The following is a 14,066-nucleotide window of genomic DNA, read 5'->3' on the forward strand; positions in this document are numbered from 1 at the left end:
TACATGGGACCTCAACTTTGTCTTGGAAAAGCTCACACTGCCTCCTTTTGAGCCAGCCAATACATCTGAAATAAAATTCTTATCTTGGAAACCTGCTCTGCTCCTAGCAATAACTTCAGCAATTAATGGCAGTGGAACCTTTTATCATTTTCCATCCGGACAGGGTTTCTCTAAGGAAAAAAACAACATTTATGCCAAAGGTAGTAGTATCCAGTGTGGTTCTTAACCAAGCCATTCATTTGCCAACTTTTTATCCAAATACCCAGAATAAAGGGGAGAGACTTCTGCACTCTTTGGGCATACACAGGCAACTACGCTTCTACTTGGACAAAACAAAAGCTTTCAGAAAGACTGAGCAACTTTTTGTGGCATATGCTGCAGGATCACAAGGAAAGGCTATTTCAAAGCAGACTATTTCAAAATGGATAGGACACTGCATTTGTTTCTGCTATGCACAGCATGGCAAAACAGTGCCTAAGAATATTAGGCCACATTCTACCAGGGCAGCAGCCTTTCTCTGAGGAGTACCAACCAAGGAAATTTTGGAGGCTGCAACTTGGAGTTCAGTGCACACTTTTAACAAGCACTACCACTTACCTCTTTACTCTAAATGCAGAGCAGGCTTTGCCACTGCAGTTCTGCAGGGCCTCATAGCCACTCCTAATCCTATTTAGTCCCAGCCGCCCAACCTCAGCTTTGGGATTCAACACAAGTGTAATGACTGCAACAGTGAAACACGATGAACATAGTACAGTTGTGTACCTACCATAAATGTAGATGTTCGAGTGTATTCACTGTTGCAGTCCAGGTTACCCACCCACCATCCCTCTTTCTTTGCTGGGACTTATCTATACTTCTCTATCCTATACAACCTATGTGGTGTATTTGCTTGTAGATGAAGGTATTGTTTATTTTAGTGTATGTTTTTTATAAGCAAAGTGTATTGCCTACCTTCTTGGGGGCACCTGACATCTGGGGCAAGAAAAACTGAAGAAAATGGCGTCAGCTGCATCTTATATACCCCTGGCGCACTGATGTCAGGGAAGAGGCGACAGCAACCGTCGCCGGACCAGGACTTTGGAATTCAGGCCGACTGCGGGTAGCCTGCCAGCAGGATAACCCAAGTGTAATGATTGCAACAGTGAATACACTCAACAATCTACATTTATGGTAGGTACACAACTGTACTTTCCAAAGCATGGAATGTCTCTTGGACAGGAATCTATACCTCCAGCACATCCTATTTATTGTTGTGGTGAGGTTTAGATCCCTAGAGCATGTGGCTCGAGGGGATAAGGTTTTCTTTAGGTGGAGCATGTCCATCAATTCTCGGTTGGACATGGCCTTATATGTCAGGCAGAGAACACCTCTGAGCAGGCGGTATGCAACCAAGTACAGCTGGAGTTTCTTCAGTCGAGCTGCATAGGGCATCTGTTTGAGGCCAGTGATCCTCTTGGTGAGGTACTTCTGTGGTCTTTCCAGCTGTTACAGGTGTCTTGTAAGGTACATCTCAAATGGGGCATTGTACTCTATGATGGGTCTGATGAGTGATGAGTGATGAGTAGAGGGGCACAATGACCTCTTTTGATCTGGATGCAAACCCTTTTCTGATTAGGTGGACCACATAGAAGGGTTTTCTAACCACTTTGGCAATGTGATTATCAAAGGAGAGATTACTATCTACTTGGGTCCCCAGATCCCTTATTACGTTTTCCGTATTTAGGGGACTACCACCTATGTGGTAGTTTGTAGGTACTTTATTTCCAAAGGGAATAACTGTGCACTTTTTGGCATTTAGCTTGAGGTCATGATTTTGACACCAGGTATCCATCTCAGTGAGACCCTTTTGGAGGATGTCTGTGTTAGCCGGTGAGTCATTTATAGCCCCTAGTTTGCAGTTGTCTGCGAACTTGGTCAGCCATAGTCCTCCTGTGCTTGTCTGTACCTCTGAGAGGTATATGCCGAACAGAAGGGGTCCTAGGACTGATCCCTGGGGAATGCCACTTGTAACCGGTTTAGAGTCATACCTAGCTCCCGCAACTCTCACCATGTGGGTTCTGTCCGTGAGGCAATTGGCAACCCATCTTGTGACATAGGAGTTTATGTTCAGGTTGGTGAGCTTGTCTATAGCACCAGAATGGGGAATAGTGTTGAAGGCCTTTGCAAGGTCTAGGTAGGCTGTGTGTACCTCCTTTCCCTCATCTATAGCCTTGGTAACTGTCTCAAAGAAGTCCACCAGGTTTAGGAGGCATGATCTGCCCTTAACAAAGCTGAACTGGGTAGGGTCCTGTGTTTGGAAGTTCCCAATGTCTCTGTTAATGAGTTCCATGATGATGCGCTCCATAGCCTTGCAGACCAAGCTAGTCAGGCTTATAGGGTGATAGTTGGGGTCTGTTGTGGCTCCACCTTTGTGGAGCAGAATAACTGTTGCTGTGCACCACTCTGTGGGTATGTAGCCTGTGGAGAGGCTGAGTTTGAACAGTGTGTTTAGATGAGGGATTAATTCGTCTTTGAGCTCATGTAGGACGCAGCCTGGGACACCATCCGGTCCCATTGATGCTGTGTTTTTGGCTTTGGAGAGGGGTATTTTAACCTGAGTGTCTGTGATTTCAAGGGCTCTACATTCTTCTGGTATGGTTATGGGCCCTTTTGGGGGTGAGAGGGGGGTGAAGTTTGCAATGGAACCTGTCTGCCAGGATGTTGGCAATATCAGTTGGTTCAGTGTATTTTGTGCCATTCTGCACTAACTCCGAGCAGATCTGAGCATTGCCACTTAGATTCTTGACATAGCTAAAGAATGCGTTGTGGTTATCTTTGGAATCCTTGGCAAGTTTTCTTTCAAAGCTCGCCTTGGACGATTTTATGAGGGATCGTAGTTTTTTGCTGATACTGATCAGGGATATTTTCCCTTCTTGGGATTTTACTCTTTTCTGTACTAGTTTCCTCCTTCTATTGTATAGCTTGTTTATGGCAGGGGTCCACCAGACTGATTTCCTTTTCTTGTTAGTGAGTCTTGGTTTTGCTTGGGATAGCACCATCCATGCATTCTTGTAGGTGCCTGTAGAATGCATTAGTAAAGGATTTTGCAGCTTAGACAGCATTATCCTTTAGCATGGGGGCTTTGAAACTTTACACCTCCATCTTAAGTAACGTGAAGTTTGCTTTTGAAAGGTTTTTCATGGTGGTTTCCTTGTCCGGGGGTGGGGACGAAATGTGGATATCCAAAGTGATTTGTTTATGGTCAGATCTAACCAGCAAGAGGTTGACCTCCAGTGTGGAACACTGTCGCCCTTGTTGGTGATGACCGGTCCAATATGTTGTCACATCTGGTGGGAGTGTTGACTTGTTGTTCCAGGGTGTTTGAATTTATAAATTCTAGGAAATGTTGGGCAAGGGAGTTAGTACTTGAGTAGTTCTCCCAGTTAATGTTTGGGTAGTTGAAATCACCCAATATTAGGGTGTTTGGTAGGACCTTTATGTTACACAGTATTTCCAGAAATGCGAAATGGGGGTCCTGGGACATGGTGGGTGATCCGTAGCAAGCTACAATTTGAATTGCAGTTTTGCCCGTTGTTAGTTGCATGTGGATAATCTCTGAAGCATCGTGTTGTGCCACTAACCGGGAAGTGTGGGTATCCTTGATGAATATGGATACTCCCCCGTAAGCCACATTGCCTGCATACAGCAACTTTGTTGATCTGTCCTCTCCAACCTGTTTGGTAATGTAGCCCATCATTAGTATGAACAGCAGTGGACTCAGAGCTGAACCCTGATGCACACCCACTTCTACCGGGAACCCCCTCTGTGAGACCAAACACTGTTCGTACTTGAGTCATTGGGTCCTAGAACATTGCGTGCACTAATTTTACCTATGTTTCTGGGACTTTGAACTGCTGCAGGAGTGCTCAAATCCACTTTCTTGGGACGTTGTCTTGTACATTCTACAAGTCTAGGAATGCCCAGTTGGACTTTTTCCTCATTTCTAGCTTTTTATCAAGTGTCCGTCTCACTGCAAATATTGGGTTAGTTGGCTGCATCCTGATCTGAAGCCTAACTGATCATCTGACATCTAACTATGCATGTTCGATTATCAATCACCTTCTCGGGAACTTTCATGCAATGTGACAGAAGATTGATACCTCTCTACTGCCCGCTGTTGGAAATGTCCCCTTTGCTCTTGAACACTGGCCCTACTATGCTTATTCTCCAGTCATCTGGTATATGCCTTTCTTTCCATACTGCTATGAGTGCCCTCAAGCTATTTCTCCCCATCTGACCTGACATCTTTATTGTATTTTCTGTGACCTCATCTGAGCCTGCTGCTTTTCCTGACTGCATTTTCCTTAGTGCTGTTCCTCTTCTATGATGGGCTCCTTCTTTTCTTTCATTGTAGGCTGTAATTGGCTCAGTACAGCTTCTGTGAGGTATTCTTCATTTAGAAGCTGCTGGGAGTACTTCTTCCATTGGCCTTTTGATGTCCTCTGGACTGGTGAGCAGGTTGTTGCTGGCATCACTTATGATGGGTGTCTGACTGGCTTCTTTATCTTTCTGACTTTGTCTTGCGACCTGATGTAGATTCTTTGTGGCTCCTGCTGAGTCACTTTCCAGAAGCTGGTACAGTGCTTCTGATGCCTTGTTCTTTGCTATTTCAACTCCTTTCTTAGCTGTCTTTGTTAGCCAACCAGTATTCCTTCCTAGCCTGGTCTGTCTTTTCTAACTCCCACTTTTTCCTGCACTCCTCCTTTCTTATGATGACTTCTTGGACTTCTGCATTCCACCACCAGTTTTCGTTATGTACCTTATTGCCATACCTGGCTCGGCCACATATCTGTTCTGTAGTCCCCACACATGATGCTTTGAGGCACTGCCATTCTTCTTCAGATCCACCTATTTCCTTTTCTTCTTGAGGTGCTAGAGCCCTGATTAATTTCTTGAACTGTTGTGTTTTCTCTCCAGTCAACTTCCAAGTCTTCAGCCTGGTCTGTGTTGACCATAGAGCCTTCTTTGACAGTTGCTTATAGCTGATTATGGCAACCAGTGGTTTATGTTGTGGGCCGACTGTTTCACTGGGGATGATTTTGCAATCACTGATTCTACCCCAGTGCCCTTTCCTTACTATGAGGAAGTTGGCCAGTCTTGTATATGATCTTGTGACTCTCTCTCTTTCTAAACCACATGTTGGCTGCAATCAAGCCATTTGCCAAACAGAAGTCTAGAATACCCTCTCCTGCTTTATTCCTGTTGCCCTAACCATGCGGATATAAGCAATCCTCATTTCATGTTCTTTATATCCCGGTATGTGCATTTAGATCACCAGTTATCAACTCCAATTCCTGTTGTCCTGCTTTAGCTAGCAGGTTCTGCAACTGTTGTCTGAATGCACTGTTTTCATCACTGTTACAACCCTGCTGTAGAGCATAGGCTGAGATTATGAATACTGCCTTATCATTAGGCTGGAGTCTGATTTTGTGAGTACTTCACTAATTCTGATGACATTCCTGTGGATGAAAGCAACTTACACTCTTCATTTGTGAAGTCTGGGACTGACATCAGGTGGGGTGGCTAGCTTTGCTGTGGTTGAAAATAACTTGCCCCTTTCGTTTGCTCAGTTTAAAGTATGACATTAAGGGTTAGTGTTTATTTGATTGAAATGAAGTTAAATATGTGTTTTCTGTTTGTCAAGTGGTGGGGCTAACTGTACTGTGGATGAAAATAACTTGCCTTCTTTTAAAGGCAGGGATGAGTTAATGTGTATTTCTGTGGAATTAACTGGAATATTTTATTCTATTCTAGGTGGATTTTTAGCCATGCTGTGCATGAAAGCAATTTTTTAATTTCATGTTGATATTTGAAATGTACACAGTCAAGTAGCTATAACTGGTGATCATGGACTTTTGTGGATTGTAATGACAGTAGTTCAAAAGTTTTTAAATCAGTAAGATTCATCCAGTTGAACCCTTGACATTATGCATGGTCACCCCCCCCCCCCCAGAAAAAAGGTGTGTGGGGGGTGGAACATAGCTTGAAAACAGACCATGCCTAAAGTAGTGTTAATCTGCCACTTGTAACAGGGCAGTTCTTCCAGTGACTAAAGGTTATTCCTAAACTGATACTGCTGGCTTCACAAATGGACTTGTCTGTACTCTAAAGTGCTGTTCAGTAGGTAATTAATACATGGGGAGTCCTTCCTTTTGGCAAAATGTATTTCCTGGAGTTCATTTCCCCTATCCCAACTTCCAAAAGTGCATTTTCTGAAAGCGTTTGACATTACTTGGCTGCTATGCAAGAACACAGCTGTGCAAGCCTGTTCTTTCAGTGACTTTTTTTCTCTTTTCCTTACATTTGTGCAGCTGTGGCGTGAATCATTCAATCAATCTATCTATCTCTGTCTAAACTAAGTTGTTGGGGGTGCAAGGGGGTGGTATCTCCTGCAGGAAATTATAATTAAACTTGTGTCATCCACAGTTTTAGCAGGTATGTTATGTAATGAGCTTGTCTTTTCCAGCTTACTGTTGGCAAGTTGTGTATTGATTTCTCATAATAGATCCCTTACATTTGATATTTTGTGCAAGTTCAAGGTATATCATTTGTAAATGTGATTTTTTTTTTTCATCCTAGTTTTAGTGCATGGGTGGATGCTATGCAATCAAGTCCATTAGACAGTTAATAACCTAATCCAAACACTCACTTGCCACCTGTCTCGAGGAGTGTCACACATGATAGGTCCAGGGAAAATTTTGTGACTACCCATCAGTTGTCTAGATTAGTTTTTGAATGTAGCTGGAGTACTGCTTTGCTTAATCTTAATATTTTTCCGTGTGTGTTGTACATTGCCCCTTTGCCTGCCGATCATCTACCTCTTCCCAGGCAAAAATTCCTGAAACTTTTCTGTTCCTCCATCATTGGGATCATGGGTTGAGTGAGAGTAGTCATTATTATTGCAGCCATCAGCAGTGGATTGGAATTTTATTCTGCCCTTCCCTTGTGCATGCCCCCAGTGATCGCCTGTGGGTGGGATGTGCAGTAGCTGTCAGAGCTAAACCAACTCGGACTTCCTCAAAAGGGTGACAGCAGCATTTCCCTACCCATGTTCCCACAGGAAGTACTGCATAATTGTATTCCCAGCCTCTAACAAGGAAGTCAGCCTGTGTGCATGTGCCCCTGAGTGAACGCCCTGCCCTCCTTCCCATAGAGTGGGCATTGACATCCTGACTGCACTGTCTAGCATCTAAGCTGATACTCCAGTTTGGGTTACTTGCTCTATAATCAAGGCTTTATCCCTCTAGACCACTGGTGTAGGTATTTCATATGTGAGAAATATGCTGGGATAAATACTTGTCACTCCAATGTGTTCTATTAATTTCCTGGTAGAGATTAAGGTCTTTTGTTGAGATGCCGTTAGTCTCGTAAAGCTATATTAGGTTTAGGAGGGTGGTTTTTTTGGGGGCCTGAAAGGAAAAATGTAGGTCACTGTGGATGAGTCTGTAGGGATCTGACTACAGAGTGAAAAGGTTACCAGTTGGTCTAAGTAACTTATGGACTTTGAGGTCTGTGACTTTTTCTGCTTAGAAACCTGTTGGGTCTCTCCAAAGGAGTGATATATGTTTCAGTAAGTATATATGAAATATGGCATTATATTCAATAATGGTGTGTGTATGACATGACTATAGTGGAAGCAGGTCATCTGATTCTGAGTAACATGCCTTTGGTTATTAGCTGGGCCAGACAGAAGGAATTAAGTACTCTCGAGACATAAACATCATAGGCTAAGGTGTCATCCAGAAGGCTGCATGGCCATCTAATGACAGTGTTATTAAACAGCATGTGATCTGTGTAGAAGAATGAGGAGGCATTTGTTTTACCAAAGTGGACTGTACTGCATTTTTTGGCATTTAATATGAGGAATCAGTTTTTTGCATAGTCCAGCCAATCCTGGTGTACCTTCATGTCAGTGGGTGTTCAAATAACAACCCCTAGTCTACAGTCAGTGAATTTTGTTAATCAGTGACTATGGATATTGGCTTGTAGCTCAGAGAAATGCCAAGTGGAAGAGGACCCGGAACCAAGCCCTGCGGAGACCCTCTTGTTAGCAATTTTTTTTTTTTGGAATGTAAAAAATGTATCTCCCATATTACACATGGATTGATGCTTAAGTTCAGCAGGTTGTCAGCAATGTCTGCACGGTGGTAGTACTGAATGAAAGGAAACACTGTGGAGCCACTGCGTGTCACTGAGCTTTATTGACTGTGCTGCTTTTGCCTTTCAAGTTAGATGTGCAATTTTGTTAGCCATGTAAGTTTCTTCACTGTTGCAAAATATTAGCAATGGTGTTTAATTTTTTTTTATTGTTCAACATTTCATTGTGCAAAATCGTATTGTACCTGTCCAGTTTTGTTAGTGGAAGGTGAGTAATGGTATTGCTTTACACATCTGTCAAAGGCAGGATGATAAGGAATAAGTGCATAGGATAGCATGTTATTTGCATTGTATAATTTCCTTCCAGGTAATGCATGTTACTGTCTAAAAACATGATGAAGGCTTACAGTATTTTATATATATATATATATATATATATATGTATAATTTATTTATTTATTTATTTTGCAGGAGTTAACCGCTCACAAAAAGCAAGGCCCTGGCTTGCTCAGTAAAATGGGTGAAACAGTGAGATCCATGGCTGCTATAGTTAGAGGAGTAAAAAATCGTCCCGAGGAGTTCACTGAAATGCTCGAGTATATTGAAACATTTGGGCAGAAAGTGGGACTGCTTGACAGAATCTCTCAACGGATTTTGAAGGAACAAAAGGGTTAGTTAAAATGTTAAAAATTCTACAGTACTTCCCTTGAATTGATTGATGGATTCTTAATTCATTTAGAGTTGATTTTAATAATTAAACTGTCACCCTTATTTTTATTGAACTTGTAACGTAGAATGTGGAAAAAGTATGTTGGTCTTCATCCAAGGAAAAGGACCTGAATTTAATTATTTACATGTAGCTATAGACTAATGAACTCAATTTATCAGAATTCTGATGAACAAGCTGTCATTATTTTAAAAGCTTTTTGGCTTTGATTCTTCATTTAATAAAAGCCCTCTGATAGCCTCCACTTCTGATAGAATGTTGATGCAGGTTGTTAGCTAATCTCTGAAATGTACTTTGCTACCTTCCATATTGCTTTAATGATGATGGAACATTGTATAGCTTATGACAGTACTTGTGACTCCATCTGGAAAAATAATGCAATAGACGGATGTGTGATTCGCAGAGTACTTTCATAAGGGTCTAAGTAGGAACATCAAAGAACACAAGACACTCACTCGCCAGAGGCACTTTGTACCACGCATCAGCAGCATTTTGTCTGAAAGGCTGTGATAGTAAACAGTGATGATGCAGACAGCTGAGTAAGAGTCTGCTTCTTTGTACATGAAAAAGGCAAGGTTTTTTTATCTTAATTTAGTGTCTGGTAAGTTTTGAATGCACTGTTAGGCTTTGCAGTGTGTTCATGCTGCTGGGCAAGAACCACTTAATTTACTGTTTTAAGCACAGTACACTGTGTCTGAAATGCATTGTGTATTGTTCACAATAATATAAACTGTAAACTACATGTTAAAACTTGGGTTAATATTTTAATGTTCGTTTAGTATCCCTGCAGATCTGGGTTTAAAGAGAACATGAAATATTCTCCAGGTAGGTAGGCTATTTGGCTTGCATAAACTGTACTGACAGTTAAATGTTTAATAAGCTTGGAGAGTAGTGGACTCCTATGACAACAAAAAGATGACTGTCATATCTTGCAATTCCAGGCTAATAGTGTTCTTCTGGTGGGTGATGGATGTCACGGGTAAAAAATGGCCATTTTATGGATTTGCTATACTTTTATTTTCATTTCTATTTTCTGTGTATTGTCTGCTCTGCAGAGAAAGTAAATAAGCTAGATGAAGATCAGCATGTGGTAAAGGACTGATTATTTGTATTAAAAGAAGTTGTTCAAACTATAGTCCAACAAAGAAACATACTCTCAAGTACTGTTATGTAAACAAAACACTTCTCCGTTTCAAGAAACAGTACTCTGACAAACTTTATGCAGCTTTATCTTTTGTGGATTCTGTTATCCCAACTAAATAAAACAAGCTTTATCATTACATGGGGAGTAAAATGTATTTTTGATTTTTTTTTAGCAAGGTGTAAAATGAAAAAGGCAGTTTTTTTTTAAACCATAGGGTTCAGATTGGTGTTTTCATCATGGTATGGTTGGAAGTACTATATTTTATCTGATGAAACTTTGAGTTGAAAGACTGGCTTGGTGAGCGCCTTCTTCTAATGGAGATGGCAGCTGGCTCTGTCCATTATTGTCTGGTATGAAGCATGTAAGGCAACCTGTGGAATGCCAGAAGAATTATATTGAAGTACATTTCCATTCTCAAATGCAGCCTTAAACACACACTGTTACTTTTAGGTTTAAATCTACTGGGAGTATCCTTCGAAGAACCCTTCCATCTAACTCATGATAACTAGCATTTTTTTGTGGCATTCCTGCTGCTAGACACACTGCACAACAACGTGTTTCTGTATACACATGTGGACCTGTGTAACATCCATTAAAATTACAGTACAGAAAAAGTACTACACAGTTTTGTTCCAGTGAAATGAACAGAGTAAAAAACTGACAGATGAAAGCCAAAACTTGCCACTATACAGTGCAGATCTTTTGAAAGTAAAGTTTTTCTTGTACATTTTACAAGAACTGAAAAACAATGCCCAATTTAAACAGGAAAAGTTTAACTACTTGATTTGTTGTGACACATTTAAAGTATTTATTTTGCAGTAAGACTCCACCTACCTTGGACGACTGTCCGATCTAGCTAAACTGCAAATATTTCTGCTTCTTGAACTGTTTTTGCACCTGCACTTTTAAAGTTTGTCCTGTTTGTTGCATTTATCTGTTGAGGCTACACACTCAAGTGCGCTAGCCTGTGTTAACATATTTATTGCATTTTCCTGCTGTTTGTTGCAAAAAAGAAAAAAAAAACAAAAAAATGATCCTTGTTTCCCGTCTTTCCTGACCTAGAGTAGTCCAAATACAGGCTTTGCTGTATTCTGGATGTTTGGAAAGTTCCTGTGTTGCCCATTTCCTTTCTTGGATAAAGGGAGGCTTCTTTGTTCACCAGTGGCAGTGGGGAGCATAGAGCAGCCCATCTATCCCTGGAGGAGTGTTCCCAGCACAAGACTCTGATAGTCTATTGGTCGTTTTGGGCCAATTTCTAGCTCTTTCAAGTCCCTGTGTATAAAACCCACTTTGGCGCAGTTTTTGCACTTGTTACTACTCAGCCAAGCTCCTCGTGGTCCTGCAGAGTGGTGCTAGCAGCAGAGAGGCTGAAAGAGTGACTGCTAACCTGATAAGTGTTTTTTTTCCTGCTACTACCTGGGCGACTGTCCGGTCTAGCTAAACTGCAAATATTTCTGCTTCTTGAACTGTTTTAAACTGTTTAAAGTTGTTTTTGCACCTGCACTTTTAAAGTTTGTCCTGTTTGTTGCATTTACCTGTTGAGGCTACACACTCAAGTGCGCTAGCCTGTGTTACATATTTATTGCATTTTCCTGCTGTTTGTTGCAAAAAGAAAAAAAAAAAAATTATCCTTGTTTCCCATCTTTCCTGACCTAGAGTAGTTCAAATACAGGCTTTGCTTTATTCTGGACTTTTGGAAAGTTCCTGTGCTGCCCATTTCCTTTCTTGGATAAAGGGAGGCTTCTTTGTTCACCAGTGGCAGTGGGGAGCTTAGAGCAGCCTATCTATCCCTGGAGGAGTGTTCCCAGCACAAGAATCTGGTAGTCTATTGGCCGTTTTGGGCCAATTTCTAGCTCTTTCAAGTCCCCTTGTATAAAACCCACTTTGGCGCGGCTTTGCCCGATTTTGCGCATAGCGCATCATCGGGCAACTCCGCTTAATTGGGTTTAAACCATTTTCGGCTCCACAAAGTCTGCTCTTCACGTTTTCCCTTAGAACTGATGTAGTTCTCATAATAAACACCCTATTTCTACTCTAAAGCCTGGCACTTGCTCACTAAAGCAATTATATAAGTCAGCACTAAAAAATTAAAAGCACTACACCCTCACAAACTCCCCTTTTGTACCTTGTTCCCCATTGGCCCTTTTTTCAATTATAAAGGAATTCCCAATACTATTCTAGCATGTCCAAAGGTCAGTTGTCAGTCTCCTCTCCGGTCCAGCTGGTGAATCTGGGAATCTTGAGGCAATGTTACAACTGCCTCATGTACACAGACAACCCTCTCCTCCTCCCAACAAATTCCAACACGTGTGAGAGATGCAACCATATAGCCAAACTGGAGGCTAAGCTCTCTCAGCTCAGTACTGGCGTAACCAGTCAGGAGGAGAAGGAAACCACACTCACTACAATTCCAGTCTCACATAGACCTACCACGACAGCAAACCAAACACATAAACACACAAAAACATACTCAGAGGCTCTAAATAAAAATCTGCCTAAGCAGCAGAGACCTCCAAAGCAGACACCCAAGCAACCGCTACCCCAAAACAAAACACGTACAACACATAGCTCACAAAGCCAGTGTGCCGAACAGTCACAGCCCTTAAGGCTAAACAACACACCTGATACACTTGTAATAGGTGACTCTATCGTCAGGCACACTGACGTCCCACTCACCAGGCTGAACAAGGAGAAGGTCACAGTGAGCTGCCTGTCGGGTGTTAGGATACGCCACATAACACAAGCACTCAGGTCACTCCATGGCAAGTACAAATATGACTCCGTCATTGTCCATGCTGGTGTGAATGACCTGAGACGTACCTCCCTGGACTACATGAAAAGAGACATAGAGGAGCTCTCTGAGCATGTAGCCCAGGCCGGTATGAACCTGACCTTGAGTAGCATCTTACCCTCACCAAGAATGATGCCACAATATGAAGACAAGATGATCAATTTCAACAGTTGGCTTAAGTATTGGTGTCATTCAAAGGGGATCCAATGCCTGTCAGCCTGGGATGACATGCTCGACAAGCCACGATCCTTCTCTAGGGGCAGCTTGCACCTGCCACCCCTGGGCTTTCGGATATTGGCAAAGGCTCTTGCCACCCCCATAGTGCCTTTTTTAGGCAAGGCTCAAAAGATAAACCCACCTCCATAGGTATCACAAGGGATAAGAAACTAAGAGTAATGCTACTCAACGCCAGAAGTCTAAACCTCAAGATGCACGCACTCAAAACTCTCCTTAGCATGGAGAACATCGATATCTGTGCAGTAACAGAAACCTGGTTCAAGGCTCCCGAGAGCACCCCAGCACTACCAGGTTATACCTCATACCATGCTTTTTGGCCCCAAAACTTGGACCGAACCACAAAAGGAGGGGGAGTATCAATATTCGTCAAAGATACCCACACCTCCAGGTTGGTGGGACAGCACGAAGCATTAGAGACTATCCATGTGCAACTAACAGTGGGTAAAACTGCCTTCCAGTTTATAGCCTGCCAAAGACCACCCTCCCAATCCCAGGAACCCCACTCGGCCTTCCTGAGAACACTGAAAAATATGAAGATCTCTCCAAACACCATTATATTAGGCGACCTCAACTACCCAAACATAGACTGGGAGCATTACTTTAGCTCCAACACCCTAGCCCAAAGGTTCCTAGAATTTATAAACTCAAATGTTATGGAACAACTTGTTACCACTCCCACAAGAGGGGAAAACATACTGGACCTGATCATCACCAACATGGGGGCTCTGTGCTCCAGACCAGACGTGTATCCCTCACTGGTAAGATCAGACCATAAACTAATCTCACTGGATATTCACATCCCGACCCCACCCCCTGCCCAGAAAACCACAGTGAAAAACTTCTCTAAAGTAAATTTCACACGCCTCAAAACCGAGGTGGAATCCTTCAAAGCCCCCCGGGGCTGTGGAAAGTACGGCCCAGACCGCATAATCCTTTATAAACGCATTCTATGAACACCTTCAGGAATGCATGGATCATGCAATCCCAAATAAAACCAAGACCCAATCCTCCAAAGGCAGGCGTCCTGTCTG

At 42.4% G+C, this 14,066-nt stretch overlaps 1 protein-coding gene across 2 annotated transcripts in view; it reads left to right on the plus strand.

Moving 5' to 3' along the window:
- SNX7 (sorting nexin 7) overlaps positions 1 to 14,066 on the plus strand; it is a 630,080-nt gene that overhangs the window by 261,114 nt on the left and 354,900 nt on the right. For both annotated transcript variants that reach the window (XM_044085708.1, XM_044085709.1), the window contains exon 5: positions 8,608 to 8,806. In XM_044085708.1, coding sequence (XP_043941643.1) covers positions 8,608 to 8,806 — 199 coding nt within the window. The remainder of the gene's footprint in view (positions 1 to 8,607; positions 8,807 to 14,066) is intronic.

The sequence above is a fragment of the Protopterus annectens genome, chromosome 10.part0 (assembly GCF_019279795.1).
Source record: "Protopterus annectens isolate FY-2018-M chromosome 10.part0, PAN1.0, whole genome shotgun sequence".
Classification (NCBI taxonomy): Eukaryota; Metazoa; Chordata; order Ceratodontiformes; family Protopteridae; genus Protopterus; species Protopterus annectens.